Consider the following 19559-nt stretch of genomic DNA (forward strand, 5'->3'; position numbering starts at 1 on the left):
GGTGCCCAGAACTGAGCACAGTACTCCAGGTGCGGCCTCACCAGAGCTGAGTAGAGGTAGCTGACTCCTCTGAAGAATAATGAAGTCCTTGGTGTGATGGGCAGTCTGTCACTTACCGAGATGCAAAAAACTCTTGACCCTTTTAAAGGCCAGGTAGCAGCAGTGTTTGTGCACTGTTCAACAGCAGGTTGGCTCTGGAAGTAGCTGTTAGAAAAGAAAATTATTTTAACAATAGAAGATAACTTCAGAAGTGGGAGGTGGAGAATCAAAATGATTTCACAAGGGTCACAGAGTTAAGTAAGGACTTAGGACAAATTCAATGACCCGAGGAAAAACTCTTTGGAAAATGTAGGTCGGATGGATACAGAAAAGACTTTGCTGTAGTATCTGACTGTTCATGCACTTCAGTCCATTGCAAGCGCAGGATAAGATACATTGATTTCTCAACAAGTGAAAGGGTTGCTTTAAGCTTTACATTGCATCTCTGAAGGGCCTAGAACATGTATGTAATTGGCTACTGTGACGGATTGAACAATGTTAGTTTTTTCGCAATAAGATTTCTGGCTTCCTATCAATACTTTTGCAATTGGTGAAAACCTATCAGTTTACTACATTTAATTGTAGAATACAAAGGATGTAGRAAGCCACATTAAAGACCTTGAAAGTAGCAGGCCAAAGTAAATGCATTATATCTTACTGCACTTGGGGAGAAGGGCAAAGGAAAGAAATGTAGGAATTTACTCCTATCCCAGCGGAAAAGTTCCTGGATATTTAGAACTACTGAGCTGACTGGCAGGAAATGATTTCTTGTTCCTTCCCATATGAAGAGACCAAATAGAAATTGTTGATACTTGCTSTCCTAAGGATTGTTAATCTTACTTGGAGGCCTCAGACATTAGAAGAAGGACTAACATAAGCCAGCTTTGGGGGCAGCTCTTATTCGCTGCTATCACACTTCAACAGAGGAAGCCAAAACATATGTGTGGTCACAAGTAGTCTTTGACAATATCTTGTGAAAGCCTTGGATCGATGATCAAAGCAGCAAACATGCTGCACCGCAGCAAAACCTTTGGTTGAACCTTTCAAATTTTGATTTCAAGAGGTGATATGTTGCATAAAATTTAATTTCCTAGTTCCTCCTCTCCATTTATTTAAACAATGCAAATTAAAACTCCTCAGGAAGTTTGCTAGCATCTCACTACTACTCTAAAATTTTAGTTTACTAATCAGCTCAGCAATGATGCCTTTAAAATTTTTACCATTTGTTTTTAAGTTAAATTTTCTATGATGAAGAATATTAAACATATTTCAATTCTGTTAAGCTATCATTTAGCTCAGAATGAATACATTCTGTAACTCGTTTAATAAGTTTGTAAAAACATGGATAGACTGACAGTGTTTAAGGGAAAAATCTTTACTTTGAGACTGTACTAAGTTCCAGAATGCGGAAGTGAAGCCTGTTGGTACTTTCGTGTTGCCTTTTTTCTCTGATGAGTGGTTGAAAAGGCACATACCTGTTCAGATGCAGTTGGGCCTGGCTTGGTAGCTAACCTGCTGCATTAAATTGATTTACTATTATAACTACAACTGCATGTAATTGTTATCATTGTCACTCTTCACATTTATTTGCTCTTTCCTAAGTGCAGTACTTTATATATAGATATACATATATGTCTCTATGTGTGTGTGCATACTTTGATGCCATCTATGCAGTTTGTCAGGGTCATTTAGAATTTGTATCCTGTCCTCCAAACAGCTATGTTCTCTTCTTAGTGTCATCTAGATTTTGCTACTTCACCTTCTATGCTAAGTCATTAATGAGATTATTGACTAGTATTAGAAGCAGGGCAGCCCCCATTACCATGTTCTCCCAGTCTGACAGTGAGCTATTGATAAATGCTCTTAGAATATGGATTTCCAACCAAGGCACTCCCACATTATTGTAACCTAATCTAAGCTCCATTTCTCAACTTTACTTGTAAGAATGTCATGGGAGATTGTCTCAGAGGTCTTTCTTATAAGTCAGCTACGTCATTTCTTTTGCTTTCACCATTCACTGGGGCAGTTACCTTTTGAGAAGAAAAGTASATTGGTTTAGTAGGATTAATTCTTTACCCATTGGAATCAAGTTAGGGTGACTAGTGGAGTGTTTTTCTTGCCTTAACCACTTTATCTACTTTTTCTTATTCCTGTATTTATGGTTTGTTTTTGTATGTGAGTAGTTCTGTTCAAAAGTAGGTGCCAGAACACCATAAACTTTTGGAAAAAAAATTGCTTAAATCATTGTCCAAAGTGTGGTCAAACAAGCTCCAATGTGGTGCTGCGTAGTGGTGGACCAAAAATGAATACTGATTCATAAAAAACAATCTTGTAATATGACACACTTTAGCAGTGTCTGTTATAAGACAGGTATGATGGTGCTGACTGTCTGAATACATATCTGATATGGGCATCATCTTTTATCCTCAGACTCTCTTATAGCTTAGTTTTTAAGTGMAGACATATGTTTTTTGGAGGGCTAATTAACTGTAATATAAAACCAATGATAACATTGTTCTGGTCAGAACCTAGTTGCAGTTTGCTTTGAACCTACTTTCAAGTTTAAAATGTCTTTGAATTGTAGCAGTGTAAGACAATGTCTGCAATAATGTACAGGTTGTGTTTCGCTTTCAGGAGGGTACTTGGACTGTGTTGATGTTGTAAGTTAATATCTACTGTGTATGAATATTAGCAGGAGTGGGAGAGAATGGTTTTGTCTGAGAGCTAATGAATGAAGAGCCTTCAGAAGCATCCCTGGAGGGCAGCAGACTCTCTCAATAGCTCAGGAAGCCATACAGGGCTGAAAGGATTTTGTGATTTCCTGAAGAGTGAGATTTTGAGAATATAGATTAATTTATTAGCCACTGATCTACAATGTAATTTCAAACAGTAGACTATAATAAATGCAGGACTCTGAAAGTAGCCCTTTCTCTTCTCAGTTTTCATCCAGTTTCTAATCTTCCTAAGTCAACTCTATACTAATGACTACATTTGACCCAGGACAAAAACTGTTCATAATTGAAGCAGCCAGGATGCTCCTGTGGAAACCAATAGCACTAGTTTGGAATCAGGTTTAGCTTCTGCTAAATTAAGGATCCTGGCAGCCATGGGATATTCCCAAAATCTATTTAAAGCTATTTGAAGTCTACTGTTATTCTGTTATGTGTTTTTTTTTTTTTTTTTTTTAATAAATTGCTTTAAAAGGAATGAAGAAAACATTCGCTACTAATATTTAACGAGGTTTGTTCTGTTTTGGTGGCACTGCTTCTTAATTACATAGATGTCTTAAAATAGAACTTGTGCATTTGATCAACATTACTGAAATATTTAAAATTAAAGGGATAAAAAGCAAAGTAAAAGCAAAATTATTTAATGCATTGATCTTATTGGGCAGGTACTCAGATAATATACCTCAATCCTTTGTTGGTTTCTCAACTTCTGATAATGACATGATGTCCTGTAATTACATGTCGTTTTCTCACTGCAAAGAAGCACATCAAGAGAAACTAGAGCTCTTAGAACACCTGCCAGATCCTCTAGCTATCTGTGCCTTGAGCCTGTTYGTTTCTGCTGGCTCTGATGTATTTTATCCAAACTAGCAGAAACTCTATTCAGAAAATATTTGTTATGATAGACAAATTAGAACCAAATGTATATAAAATACATAACAAAACTGAAATACTGGTAATGTTATCTGTAATCATGGGTGTTGCTGAGTTTCCGTGCCTGGTCTGTGGCTTTTCAAGTCATTACCAGGTCAGGCGGATTCAATGTGGATTTATWCTTTCAAGCATGAGGTTAGAATCAAGAAGGCTGGAGAATCTTGATTCCAGCATTAAACTTTTTAGGCAATAAGCAATTAAGTTGGGCTAATTCTGTTACTTAGTAACATCTTCAGTTTCATACTTTTGAGATAGGATATTAATATTTGTAAGTGATATAAAGGAAAAATGATGCTTCTGTGTGAGTACTGGATGATACTTTGTCTTTTATGGCTCTTTGTCTTTCTAATTGTTTGACTGATGTCAGAGAAGTTGTAAGCCTCAGCTGAAGCGTTTCTCAGAGATAGGACATTTGTTACAGTCCCATGTCTGTGTAGCTTCCGCAGAGACTAATAAAATGCGAACTCAYGCTGCACTTACTGGGTTCCTCAAGGCACCCATAATGGCTCTACCTAACTGCTTATTTTTAATGAACTTGCAGGAACTTAATTCTCTCTGTAGCCTTCTATAAAATTTGGTTGGAATTGATTACAGCCTTATACTGAGGAGAAGCGGAGGTTGCCTCAGATAGGCCAGTGAGCAGGCACAGACAACAGGACTGTATATGACCAAGTCAAAGTTATTGCGAGTAGTTCAGACATTCAGAAACTGAAGGACACATCTCAAGACTTTTTTTTATTTTTTTAATTTTTTTTTAAACAGTCAAAAGTTTGGAAAATGACAGCTCATCTTTATTGAAACAGGCTGCCTAACACCAGCATGCCTGAAACACTACGTAACTTGATCAGCTTTTCTACATATGCTTTATATTGTTCTATACTTTTCTAATAGATGGAGTTTCAAAAATTACCACGAGTAAAGCTGCTGCCAAGCTTGCAATATTGCCTTTGTATGAGGTAAATTTTATGTCATATCCATAGCAAGGTAAAAAAAGTGCAAGAGCAAAATTCAGAAATAGATACTTAATAATTCTGATTTTTGACTAGAAACTGTATGTCTGAGGTAACAAAACTTGTAATATTTAGGATGCAGATTTTGATTTTCATGAAAGATACAAATCTTGGCACAATTTTACAGCAAACCATAACAGGAAAGTACTTGACTGAGTGAAAAAATTCACATTCAGTCAAAGGAATTCAGTCAGATATTTAGTAGTCTATAGAAGTGGCAACAGTTAAAAATATAGACAACTAAGCTCATGGATCAGAAATTTCCATCTAGTATCTGTGATGTAACCATATTCATGCTGAAAACAAAGTCAAAAATTTGAATATCCACTCCAAGCTTTTCCTGGAGCTTCAAGTAAGATGTGCACAATTTATTCAAGCCCACAGGAGAATGCCCATAAATCTATAAAATTAGACCAGTGATAAAAAGTCAAAGGTTTTATGTTGCTCGCTTTGGCAAAAAGCAGAAAGGGAGGAGACTTGAAAAGCACTTTGACTCTGACAGTTCCAGTGCTTTGCACCTGGTGGGGATTTCAGCTGGCATTCCACTTCATTTCTGGGGTCTACGTCCTGTTGCAGTGTTGTGATGCTGGGCATGTGGGTTTCGAATAACTTGGCTGTAGTTTGCAGATAYAAATCTTTGCAAATGTTGATATAAATTGCCCATTTATTTTCATCTAGAAAACTATTATGCAAAAATCAACATACATGATTTATTTCAATGATTTTTAAGGACTGCAGTTACATATGCAACCTGTATTTTCCTTCTTTCTCTGTTAAATTAAGCTGAAGTACCTGTTGCACAGTTTATAACTGAAATAAGATAAACAAATGCTGTTGTCATTTTTTGTGTGTGGCCTCAAAAAGAGTAAAATATTCTTATGTAGGTGTAATCCATGTATTGACCAGCAGGTCTTAAATGATTTCAGTGATGCATCTTTAATACAATAATTATTGATTTACTAAAATCTATGTATTGATTAGTAATAAATCAACTACTACTTATGATTGCAATAAGTTTCATCTGCTACTTAAGCATCTGGATTTGTATAATTTTCTCTGCTTAACTGTAAATTTTTGAAGATTTTATTTCTTTTTAAACTAGGAGATATCTAGCACTCTTAGCAAGAAATTTAACAGAATCAGGCGGCACCAATTTAATTTCTTTGTTAATTCAATTTAGAAGTTGAATGGAAAGTAATTTTTTTGTCTAAACAATAACAGAGAGCAGGAAGGGGGAAACTTACGGGAACTTAAAAATGGTGCTTCCCTGCAGTCAGGGAAGTGATTACCTTGAATTGGAGTGAAAAAAAAAAAACAAGTTTGAACTAGTTTTATCTGTTAGTATATATTTTGTGAATGCCCTTTAAAATCTGTAACAGAGGAAATGAAGTGCAGCAATATGAATAAAGGCCTAGACTTCTTGCAAGCTTTTTTATTCTTCTGTTTGACAGGTTATGTATAGGCTTAATATTGTTTAATGTGATTGTCCAATAATTTAGTTTGAAAATCTGATATAAATGTTTTAATATGGTTAGGGAATCTATCTCACTGATTCTAGACACCTTTGCAGATCATATAACTGCTTCAAAACGTATGTCTATTATCCTCAAGCCATAAGAAAAGAATAAAATAATATTTCATTACATTTAAGAGACAGTCTCTTGTGTAGATTTTTTATGCTTGGTGGCAAACATGAAAATAAATTGCCAGTGTTAAACTGACATTCTGTTGCCTTAACTTTTTTTAGAAATAATTTTTACTGATGTTTCCTTCAGAATCACTCTTTCTGTGTGGTAGAGTACATTTTTCATTAAAGAAAAATTCTAATTATTTACAGAATTTTATAATMATTTAAATAAAAGATCCTGACATGGTAAGTTTTGTCTTTTATATTTTAAGAGAGACAGGTGTAAATGCTCTGTATTAGATTCATATTGATATTCAGCGTGAGCTTCAACAGTTCTGATGAAATCAAAAGCGTGGCAAAAGGAGTGAAGTATCATCATAAGGTGCCTAGCTCTTCCCTGGACAAGTGCTGGATTCCAACAGAGAAATTTCTGAAACTAATTTTCAACAGGATTATGTTAAAGCAATAGCTTCAACAAATCATACAGATGTTTTCATTTTTCCATGAAATCTTATAAACAAAATAAGTGTGGGCCAATTTTGAAGTGTCTATACATGTGCTGAATACATAAAATGTCAGAGGGGATACAGCCGTATTAGAAGAAGAAGGAAGATAACCAAAAATGGTTTATTAGAAGGGGAAGAATCTAAACTGACAAAGTTTCTTTAGCTTGCAAAAGAAACAAGTGATAAAGAATATAATATAGACCTGTAATATCCTGAAGAGCATATAGAAGAATTGAATAGGAATTACGATTTATGGCTTTTCTCAATACGGGAACTAGAATCTCCACTGAAACCATTACAAAGTAGATTTAAAACAACCAAAAGGGGAGGGGAGCGGGAGGGGGAAGGGAGGAAGGAAGGGGAAATAAAGAGAAAGAAAGCAAGCTTTTGTACATAAAGTAAAATTACGCTGTGGAACAACTCCCTCGTAAAGATTTAAAAAAAAAAAAAAAAAAAAAAAGGACAAATTGCTTCAAAATCCATTAAATCCATTATGCTGGTTAGTTTGCCACCATGTGTCACTGGTTTAGGCAAGAAACTGGATGATCTTTGCTCTGGCCCCTCAAGGTCTTGCTTTTTCATGCAGTGTTCTTGTCAAACCATAAGCAAGCTCTTACAAACGATAAATGCATTAATCAACCTTTTTAATACTCTTGGGCTTTTCTGAAAAAAAAAAAAAAAAAGTGGAGCTAGCTGAGAAAGAGTTGAGAAGAACTCTTAAATTCTGCAGTCATTGAATATTTGAAGAAAATTTGTAAACTTTCATAAAAGAGTAAATATTTTATAGTCAGTGTTGTTCATTGGTTTTAGGAAAGGCTGTTGGCCTTTAACTTCTGTACTCATTTTCACCCTGGCACTGAAATTGGTGTTAAATGCTATTCAGATTGGTGCAGTGTGTTTGCACACCCTTTTCCCTGCTGCAAATGCTAGCATATGGTCAACACAACAGAGTTGGATAGTAGAGGAGTTCCTTTTGTAAAAACATATCAGCATAATGAGAATGGAGAGCCTTCTGAAAGTTTCTGTAGTAATGAAGTAATGTTTTATGAAAGATTTCTAATGGGGAATCTAACAGAAGTTACTGATGATTTTGAAGTTCCAAGTCAGCATATTGTTTCTGCATAATCTAATGAAAACAATGTGTGTTCTAGAAAGCCAAATGCTTTTTGATCTTGAAAGAAGCTAATGAATAGCTATATATACATATAAATATAAAAAGATAAAGAAACATGAGTAAAATATGTAATGAGCTTATGTTTGAAGTATTCAGAACCATGGTATGGTTTYATATTTGTGGTGTAAGCTGCTATTGAATGAATAGTGCAGTGTCTATGTCTTTTCTTGGTTAGTTTCTCCTTGTGACGATAAAAACTACTGAGACTTCAGTAGTTAGATCCAGTTAGAATACTTTCCTATAAACATTTATCCTTGCTACTATGTTGTTTTATTTTTTCCAGCTATCAAATTAAATAGTTTTGAATCACTTTTTATCAAGTGCTTGTCAAGCATTTGGTACAGAAGCCCGTTTTTACTCTGCCTAGTTAGTTAAGGTGACTGTAAACAAAAAGATGTACAATTCAAAGCCAAGTAGTGTTTCACACAAGGATGGAGGTGATAATAGCTTAATTCCTGCTTGATCTTTCCTGTCTTTGCCCTGGCTACTTCAGATTGACCTTGTCCGCAATCTGATGACCTCCCCATTGCACTCAGCCATTTGGAAAGCTGCTCTTGCCATAGCTGGCCCTGAGGGGATATCTGGGAGACCACTGATCCATTGACCCATGTCAGGACTGGGTTGGGAGGCTGATCTGCGGAATTTCTGACCCAGCTCAGTACTATGCCAAGCTGACAGTACTAAGCCAGCCTGACTTTTTTCTACTTCTTAAGTGGCATGCAGCTTGCACTTGCTATATGCAAGACCAATTTTACACCAGTTATTTGCTACGAAATACACTTCCTGAAGCAATTACATGCATTGATCCTTCCTATACAAAGGGAGTAAATTCTCTAATTTAGTGGCTCATTTTTTCTAAATCCATCAAATTGCCAGGTTTATTGGGTGTATTTAAGTCTCAACACCAAGTTCTACCAAAAAAAAAAAAAAAAAAGGTCTTTAATATACGTAATAAAGGTGGACATGTGTGTACGTGCTAGGTTAGGCTTTTCTTGTTAACTGTTTTGCCAGGATTTTGCAGAACTGAATCTATAAAAGCTTGAAAATAAGAGTCTAATCACGTTATTTTTTACATGTTTATGTATTATATCCTCCTGTGTATTCTACAGAGTGCACGACTTAGGAAGTTTGCACTTGTTACTGTGTAAGGGGAAAATATCTCACTTATGCAGGAGAGAATCCATATTGCTTAGACCTTGCTCAGTTGTACACTAGGCTGTACTGTTTTATGCTTTGAAAGTTATTTGTTTTGCTATTGATATTACTTAAATTTTCTCATAAGATTTGGAAGTAACACTTCATTTACTAAATATATATTTGCATTTTTTCCTTAAAACTTGTGTAGCAAGCTCTGCCTAAAGAAGTGCCTCTGCAGGTCAAATGTTTATATGTTAGAGTACWGTCTTCTATTCCTGCTCAAAACAGGCCTAGACAGCACAGTTGTTTAAAGCAGTTATCGTGCTGACAAAGAATTCAGTGCACACAGACCTTGCAACCATGTAAAATTGCTTTTTGTTTGTTTGTTTATTTGTGTGTGAAAAATTATGCCTTATTCTTCCTTCTATTTACAGACTGGACACAAAATTGACTTAACAGCCTTTTAATCAAAGGAAGATATTGATCCAATTTGATTTTCTTGGGTTCTTTTGGAATACATGGTGTAACGACAGATACTTTAAACACAACAGAAAATTTATTTCTGAGCATTGACCAAACATAGTTAATAGCCTAAACAAATGAGGTTGCGAGCTCTTTTATGCTAGAGAGAATAGGATTTTAACTGGATTTTGGAACTTGATAATTCATACACWTGTTGCTACTTTCACCCAGACTGCCTGTTGTGTAGCATTTAGGAATGTGGATTGTATTAAAATGTAAAAAGAAGGTTTTTTAAAATGTAAAAAGAAGTTTTTGTTTTGTTTGTTTTCTCCCAGCATCTTACTATCTTTTGTCCATTGCTTTCTACTAAGGATAATTTGAATCATGTGATGTTCATTAATTTAGTTTGTAAGTTTCTCTGTGCATGATACCAACCAAAGGCATTCTCTGACTTTTTTTAGCCTGTTGTATCTGACATCATTTGTTGTGTTGCAAAGTTTATAAGTATGTGCCAAGTCTAAAGATTTAAATTGTAGGAGATGTGAAAGAGGGAATTGAACCCTTCTATGAGGGAAATATGAATACAGGATTTTGTATGTTCTCTGTTCTCTCACTTCCTAATGGCACTTCAATAATTATATTTTAATATAGCAAAGTGTATGCAATGACAGAATTTTTAACATGGCACTGTTCTTCATTTCTATACAGGAATTGATTCCTGAATTCTATTACCTCCCAGAGATATTTGTCAACAGCAACAATTACAATCTAGGGGTGATGGATGATGGAACGGTTGTGTCTGATGTTGAGCTTCCACCATGGGCCAAAAGCCCAGAAGAATTTGTTCGCATAAACAGACTGGTAAGACGGTTATCTTCTATTGTCTGACAAATAATATTTGTCTTGCAGTTTTTCTCTGAAATGCTTTGGCTCTTTGTAAAATACAGATACTTATAATTTACATTGGAGTATGGTTGAAATGATCAGAAAGGATGATAGGTGTACAAGTTTAAGAAAGAAAAAGGCATATAGTGTGTTGTCTTCTTCGGAATTCCTTAGAAAAACTGTGTCTTAAACATGTAGTAGATCTTATTTGCTTATTATTGTCTCAAATCTAGAGATTTCAAAGAAAGAATAAAACCATCATTTTACATGAGCCTAGGAAAATTACTTCTGTTTAAACACAGCAGTAATTTTCATTCTGAGTTTTTTTTTCAATTGTAGTATCCACTTAACTCGAAAATCTAGTGAATGCTTCAGAAAGAAAAGATGGTATTTTAATTTTTCAAGCCCTCTGCCATTTATGCAGTTATACTAGTCATTTTCAGAGCTGTTCTTACACGTAAACAAACCTAAATTCGTCTTCACCTGTCACCTTTCCCACACCAATGTTAGCTCTTCCCTTCTGTGTTTTGGAAAATCCTAGTGTTAGTATTTTGTGTTTCACAGCCATCTCTGAGCATTACAGAACCTCTGAATGATTTACAGAAAATATGTTCCAGTATCATCATCAGTGTCTCAGCACATTCTTAAAGCTGTTTTACTCTCAAAGTGAATAAACTAGAGAATCTCTTTTTCAGTGAATCTTGAAAAACTGACTACACTGTAGCTGTTAAGAAGTAGCTAACTACAAAATAGTCAATTAAGGCATGCAAAATTCACAAAAACTTTTCACAGAAACCAGATGTATCCTTGATAATCTCCTGATATCCTCAGGGTAGAAAAYGCATTTTAAAAATTCTTTGGTGGCAGAACATCAAATCTACTGTTGGTAAAACTTGTGGAACAGTTGTATGAAAACAAAAATATTATCTATAAATTATCAGAATTCTTTATGCTGTGCAGTTACTGGTGACGTGATGTTACCTGGCCTGTATTTCTGCAGGCTGTTGAGCGAGATAATCTCAATATTTGTAGCAATTGTAGGGTGTACTGTGATAACTGGAAATAGTGCATGATGCTTTGCTTCACATGTAAGTATGTGCAAATTTATTTAAATGAGGTATGAAATGCACTAATATTTAGCAGGGCCGTTTGAGAAACCGTGTTCAAATGCAACTTTTGGTCTTGTCATTGTGCTGATAGTTGTTATGTTGCAGCGGGGCAAGGACCCCCTTTTGCATTGAGAATGTCTGGGGACAAGGACCCCCTTTTGCATTGAGAATGTCTGGGTGACTCGGGCCAGTCAGATGGCCCTGTTCTTAAGCAGACTTGGCAAAGGCAGCCTTGGGCCTTACTGCTCACAGCACTGGTATTTTAGGCTTTGCACAAAATGCAGCTTTATTCAAATGTTTGTACACCTGGCTTCCACCCCCTGTGGATTCAAGTTCTTTTGCAACTTGTACCTCTTCCTTTTTTTAAGATTTTAGCTCCTTTTCCCTTCCCCCTCCCCCTCCCCTTCCCCTTTCCCCTTCCCTTCCCCTTCCCCTCCCCTCCTTGAGGTTTCTCACGTGCTTTATATATTCAGGATGCAGTCCCTCTTCCATGGGAAATAGAAATTATTCAGCAGAACAAGAGAAATTATCACTCTTAAGTTCAGGAGCAGAAAATATAACATCTGTTTAAAGTCATTTCTTATTGAAAGGAATTACTTCATTTCAATTTCTGAGTATAGTTTTTTCTTTTATCCAGGTTGTACAATAAGTGCTTCTTTATTTTGTTAGATATTGGGGGGAAAAAAAAAACATTTACKAAAACTCTGGAATAACAGGTGTTCATCACATATCCAACTCTCATTTAAAGATAAAATAATAAAATAATTTGAGAATCTGAAGCTTACTTGATTTGATGCCACTTCCCTCAAATTTTAAGTGGAATAGGGTGTGTTTAGTAAGAATGCTTGAAGCTTAGTGCTTTAGAAATATCGGAAAAGCTTGCTGCAACATGGCATGGGCAGATTCATTCAGTTAGTATTTCCTCACAACTTGCTGCTTCAGACAAAATGCTGATTATAGCATTTTAAGTGCTCATTTTGTAAGCTATCATGCACAGATATTTTTCCCCTTCGCATTTCAGTTTTCCTTTTTAAGTCCACAGATTTTATACAATGATTGGAGCTCATGAAATGCATACTACTTTGATCTGTGACCTTTTTGTGGTGCTAATCGGGTTCCTGATATCATTATACCTTGCTCATTAATCATATTTCCTGCGGCCCGTCAGGCAGCCAGACAGCCCAAGCCCCTGTTTGCAGCCTTGTGTTGGCAGGTTTCTGCTTTTCCAGATTATTACAGTGTGATACTTTGGCTTCTCATAACCAGACCCACATCAAGCTGTGTGCTACAATTAAAGTCAGATGGTCCTCAGGTTGAACAGGGATATACTGTTGCAGCTGTCTGTCTTCCTGGAACAGAGCAGCACGGGGAACAGATGATATGTAGGAGAGTGCATAATAGCAGATTGTACAGTATCGGGTCAATAGCAAGGGTTCACAACATTAATTGACAGGCTCATTGCTGATTTAAAACTAATTCCCAACCTGTTCTTTAATTCTAAACACTATGTGTTTCCTCTGAGATGGATTGTTGCATGTCTTCCACRTTCACTTGGAGAGGAGGAGCACGGTGTATAATTAAAACGAGGTTTTGATTGATGGAATGTCATGGTCAGCTAAACGATGGTATTGGGATATTGTTCCAAGCAATACAAAGAAATGTAAAATACAGTATTACTTCTATGAATACTGGAGACTTTTCAATGGTTTATGAAAGCACAATATTTTAGAATAGTGCAAATCAGTGTGTGTGGTAGTGGGGGGAGTTAAGAATTTTTTTCTCTTCAGTCAGCATTGAGATGGAAAAACAATGATTTTTACTTTTATGAAACCTTATTGTATACCTCTATAGTTCTGAATTATATTTACTGATGTAGAATGACTCCTAAGATACCTGAAAATATTTTACCCAGATGCAATTAACATTAATTCTTGTATAACTGCGTAGTAACTATTTACATATGTGTAGTAATGATTAAGATAATTAATGTAACATATAATTAGCATACTTTGATGTTTTACCAAAGTACAAAAACATTTCATGTAAGATTAAATAATAATCCCGAGAAATACAAACCAGAAAAATCCTAAACAAAATCTGCTGTTACTTGCTTACTTTGTTCTTGCCAAGGAAGTAATAGTAGCTATGGGGTAACTGAGCAGATTGGAGAACGCAAGCTTAATTTGCCATGTAATTATAAAAAATAAAAAAGGAAAGTATTCTTGGATATTGGACCTGGAACTAAATCCTTAGCAATTTTGTTTTTCTCTATTGCTTGTGAGTTACTGTGATATAGACAATATTATTTGAAATTTATATTTCCTGATTTTATTGTAGCTGTTGTGACAGCATTTAGTTATATTGGCTCCTCTTCAGTGCTTTTTGTTTGTTTGTTTCTAAAATTTTGATTCTCATTTCTTCTCCTTTTGGACTTGGTGATCACCCCATTGAAGCAAAAAGAAATTTTGAAGATTGTTTTTAGTCTAATGAAATAGACATTCACAAAAATCAGGAAGAACCTATAGAAAAGCCAGGTATTTCCCAGTTATAATCAGGAAGAGCTAAAAATCCAAATAGGGAAGTTGTATTTATTCTAAATGGAGAGTTAATCTATTTTATCTTGTCAGTGAAGGCTGGAAGTCTGAATAGGTAAGAATAATTTAGAACTATTAATCAATTGATAATAACTGAATTTCCYACAACTTCTGTGAGCTTCAGCTTTTTGAGAATTCGATTGCTTCAGTGATAATAATGTTGTGCAGGTCTGTCAGAWCAGCTTTCCACAATATATCTCAATTTAAATATTTTTAGTGCCTTATTGCAAAGTCAGTCCTTTCATGATAAGTGGTTTATCCCTTTTATTCAATATTGGGAAAAATGCAAGGCAAATTAGAAAAGTGATGAGATTAGAGTGTAGRTTTCAAAGTTTTCAAATCCAATTTTCAGATAATTGAAAAGGTAGTGATTGGAAGCCAGGACGCTTCCTGAAAAAAAATGAAATATGTAAATACATAAAGATATTCTAAACAAAATTTTATCMTAGAATGATAAGTAAAGTAGAGAGAAGGGAGCCAGCCACTCACCCAAATACAAATACTAATAGAGAAAAATAAATCAGTATTATGAACCACCAGTTGGTAAGAAAGATCTGCAGCAAGAATTAGGGGATCATTATCAGTCAATGCAGTGAATAATTTCTTAGCACCAAGCTATTCCACTTTATTCAAAAAAAAAAAAAAAAAAAAGCATACCCTGCTAGTCACCATGCAGCAGTACTCAGAAATGCAATTTTTGTGAGTCTCCACTCCCAATCCATAGAAAATGAGTTGAGGTGGAAAAAGAAAAAGTCAGTCTCAAAGACATCATGATGCATGCAGTTTCTGAAAACTRTTGCTGTTTGTCAGCAAAAGATAGAGCTGAGATACTGGCTCCAGCCTGGAAAGTCTGGGATTTTGTTGCCAAAGTGGCTGTGAGATATTTTTTCCTTCGTTCCACAGCAGTGTTTTTACAAAGGAGTTACAGCAAGTGCTATMGCAAATCATATGGATAGGAACTGTGTGAGTAAAGGCACATCAGTGCGGATACTGGTGATAGGGACAGATAGGTGAAACACATTAGAGGGGGTAAACTGAGGTTGAAGGGAGAACTGAGTTAGTGAGCAGCGTCAGATTTACTATCTGTGTGGTATAGATTTTCAAATTCTAGTTTTAGCAATATTGGATGAAATCTCAGTAAGCCAGAATACAGACTAGTCTGTTTATGTGGAGTAATGAGGATGCTCATGGCAATCAAAGCTGATCTGAAATTTTTACAAAACCAGAATGTGAACCAGAATGAAAGAATGGAGAAAAAAAAAAAAAAAAAAAAAAAAAAAAAGTAACAGCTCTGTGAACTCTTCTTTCAAGTCTCTCTCTTCCAAGCAGTTCTGTTGATATTTGAGACATCTGTTCACTATGAGGGATCATGGTGAAAAAGCAGAAGAGTTTTGATACCAATTCTTTCAAAACCTTCATCAAATGTACTTGTAGTTGAAGTGGTACTTCGATTTGTATTTCTGATTTCTGGTGATTTCTGTGTCTTTTCTTTGCAAGTTAATCATCTATATGTAACATAAGATATATGGCATACAATATCCTCTGCAGGAGTGTATCTGTTTACTATACAGGCATATTTATTTTTTTTATCTAAAATAATTTTCATAGATTTATAGAAATAAGTTGGAAAGTAATCTGYGACTGTGCTCTTCCTGGAGAATATTTATATTCCTATGCCATATAGAAATATTTTATTTGAATGTTATGCATTTAAGATAAATAAATATTTAAACACAACTGTTAACAATGAATCTTAAAACACTATGATAAATATATTTTGTCTCCTATTGGAGTGACAGATAGGAAGGAGGGGATAGTGAGCTGTGTATATGAAAAAAGTCTGTACAGGAGATAAACTTCCTTCTATGAGGCAAAATAAAGATTTACGTTTATGGAAGTAACAGAAACTTAACAACCTAATCCAGAAAGATGTCAAGAATATTATTCTTAAGTGAAGTCAGGGGTGTGAAAGGTCTTTCCTGCCAGCAGATTAGGCTCAACTTTCCCATGAATTCTTGTTGTATTTACATTTGATACTGTTTTACACATCATTTTTCCTCATCTATAAAAACAAGGCAATTGTGTAGTCCTGGGAAGCTCTGAGCTGAACTTTATTATGTACTTTAGACGCAGAGGAGGGCAGAAAGTTCTTAAAACAATTAAAGAAATGCAGAAGAAAATGTAATGTTGAACAGTAGGGTTCCTTCTTTCCCTCTGACAATGTTTCCACAAATGCAGTATATGGTACTAATGACAGGACAGTTTTACCTTTCTGTGGAATACCAAAATTGGCTTAAACCTGTTTATTTTGCACTTGAACTAAGGAGCAGACTGATGTGGCTGCGGCAGTGCCCAGCGTGTGCCCCCTTTTCTCATCAGCTCAGCTGGTGTGTAACAGCACTATCTGTGTTCGTGACAGCAGGGTTTTTTGCACTGTGCTATTTACTTGCTGACAATAAGTACCTTTGTTATCTTTCACACAGAAATACTGGCCTGCAGGCTGGAATCTAGAAATACTAGATACTAGGAATAAGTCTTTTGACTTATATCATATACAGATGTAGTTACTATCATAGAACAGGTATGCAAATAGGGATAGGGAATTAGATTTTAGTTTCATATTTTTAAGCACTCTATTTAGATCTTATCTGAAAATAAATCTGGAATATCCATAGTGAGATGACCCTCCACTATGCTTCTGAATAGAACTTTTTTTAGAAATGCTGAAAATGTGGAGTTTTGATTTCACAACACATTAAAATATGCTCATATTGAAAGATAGACTATGGATAATATATACAATAGAATTTATTGAAAAGTTACATCTGTGGGACAAAGTTAATATATGGCAAAAGCAAAAACATAGTGAGATAAAGAAGCTTTTGCCTTTTTAARGAAAATGGTGAACTAGGATATCATCATTTGTTAGTCAAAAAGCATTAATCTTATTTCATTTAAGAGAATCCACATGGGGAGGGAAAACAGAGGAAATAAAACAACTTCTTTTAAAAACTATCCCCAGATCTTAGCTTCTCTTAAAGCTACATGCAAGTAGCTGTATTGAAATTACAACTCTGGATATCAAAGTGGTAAGGAGATCTAAAAAAAAAAAAAAAACCTTGTATATTTTTATCACACTGTATCATCTGTCTTAGTGAAGAAAGAAATTAAATAAGGTGATGAGGAGAAAAATACGGTGATGAGGTTATTTAACAGATAACAGCTACAACAAATTTCTATAACCAGCATAAATATTAAAATATGGAGCAGGATATAGTTGAGAAAGATGATAAAAAGCTAAATGATACCCCTTTGCGCATATCTATTTTTAAATTATATGATTTGCTTATATAACATTTTAAAAACCTTTAAAGGAAAACTAAGGTAGATAAATGCATTTTTATCCAAAAAGCTGATTAGAAGCAATCTAGACAATTAAATTTTCTTTCAACTCTTTGGTTAGCCTGTGCGATAGGAGTGGTGTTTGAAAGCGAGTGCGTGGAGGACATGAAAGTTATTACTGTGTGAAGTGGGAAGCAATTGTGCTGGAACTGTTGCCCTGTTGAGCAGGTGTTCACTAAATCTGTCTGTCTTCTGGTTGTCTGTTCTCCTAAGGCTGCAGCTGGGCATTTCCCGTTACACAGCGGTGTGAGAGATCCTGYGGAAAAGTATTAAGAGTTTTGATAAACAGAGAAATTGCATCACAAACTCAGTAGAGGTATTGGAGGAAAGAAGTTTGAAAGTGATGGCAATGTCTTGATTGATTTGTTAAGAGTTCCAATCTGTGATTAGAAGTTGGTTTGCAGAAAAATACTGAAACTTGTTCCTCCTCTAAGATGAAGTTGTAATGGGCAAGACTTCCACAAAAGAGAATATACTGCTGAGAGACTTGGTAGGATATACAATTGTTGCTGCAGCATTTCTTTCAGTTTTTTTATTGATCATATGTGAAAATAGGCTTCCAACATCAACTTTTGGAGGTAGTTTGCTGTGAAGTATCTGTAATCTAGTCATAGCATATAGAAATTTCCATGCTAAGGGAATTAGCATGGAAGGGAAAAGAAGGCGAGATTTTGATAACGTTTACATATATGGAGTTGAGGAGAAAAACTGAAAATTTGTGGACTTCAACTGAAGTAGGGGAGGGGGCTGAGACTTTGCTTTCACTGCTTTTCCCTGTCAAAATCTTCTGAAAGGCTCCACTTCTTGAAACCCCAGGATGAGAAGCAGCAACATTCCTAAAACCATCTGTGGTTAGAAGGAAGATTCTAACAATGACATGGAGATGGGAAATGCTCTCATGTGAAGGAACAGTCTCTTCCCTGTGTGAGAGGTAGATGAGAAAGAGCACTATAAAACCATTCCAAATAACAAAGATTACAGAGCATATGTGTCAGGAAATGACACTCTGTTTCACAAAGATGTAAAGGCTGCTCATGAAATTAAAAACTGGCAAACTAAAATCTGCTACAGCACAGTATTTTTCAAATCAAACATAATTATATTCAGAAACATATATAGACTATGGACATTCATATATTTAGGAAAYGATGATTTAGGTTGTCAGGCAGTGCAAAGTAGTGAGATGGGATAAAAAATGTCATTCAAAATTTGAGAATAACTACAAAAATATATGAGATTTTCCTGAGGGAAGCAGTGTCCCACCTCTTCTTTGACCAGTCCTCTTCTTGGCCATATCAAATTAATAATTCCTGAGTGCTGTGCAACAAATCTTTTGACTTGCATCCAAGTCACAGTTCCACATTACATACAGGCTTTGCAGGAGCTCAAGGCAGCTTTAGGAAGTCCTGTGTCTCTCCTTCCTGCCCCTCAGCCCATTTTTCCCTCTATAAGTTTTCCTGTGCACAAATGATGTGAAAAAGCATCCTTCCTGACCTGGAAAAGAAGTGAGCAGCAAGGATTTGCAGAGCTTGATGGCTCTGGTAASCTGTGATTCTGCTCTTAGCTTAACTGCAGCACCCCAGAGCTCTGCAGGGGGTCAGGTGCTGCTTTCGGGGAGTGCCATGTCTGCCTTGTGACACTTTTGAAAAAGCCATGCCTGGAAACTGATGGAAAAGGTTGCTGGGCCCTGGCCCATCTGCTCAGCATCAGGCAACCTCCTGCTAGAGGTTCCCTCACATCTGCCWGTCGTTACCCCCCTAATTGGGAGTTCAGGTGTAGCTCTTTTGGCTTAAGGAGGGGTGAGGCCATAGCCCCTCAGCCAAGTAAGAGAATGCTTTTAGCAAAGCAAATGCAGCCTTTCAACAGTTAAGGTTGTACATGCCTGAGTAATAACTGTACTGGGCAGTGAGCTCCTACGTAATTGAGGAAGGTGGGTTCTTCTTTCATTTGCT

The 19559-nt window shown here is 35.8% G+C and overlaps 1 protein-coding gene across 1 annotated transcript in view; it reads left to right on the plus strand.

Moving 5' to 3' along the window:
• The window catches only part of LRBA (LPS responsive beige-like anchor protein), a 342587-nt gene that overhangs the window by 246684 nt on the left and 76344 nt on the right, over positions 1-19559 (plus strand). The window contains exon 46 of the mRNA XM_026041635.1: positions 10326-10478. Coding sequence (XP_025897420.1) covers positions 10326-10478 — 153 coding nt within the window. The remainder of the gene's footprint in view (positions 1-10325; positions 10479-19559) is intronic.

This window comes from Nothoprocta perdicaria, unplaced genomic scaffold (assembly GCF_003342845.1).
Source record: "Nothoprocta perdicaria isolate Ctin4 unplaced genomic scaffold, notPer1 scaffold_29, whole genome shotgun sequence".
In the NCBI taxonomy this organism is placed as follows: Eukaryota; Metazoa; Chordata; class Aves; order Tinamiformes; family Tinamidae; genus Nothoprocta; species Nothoprocta perdicaria.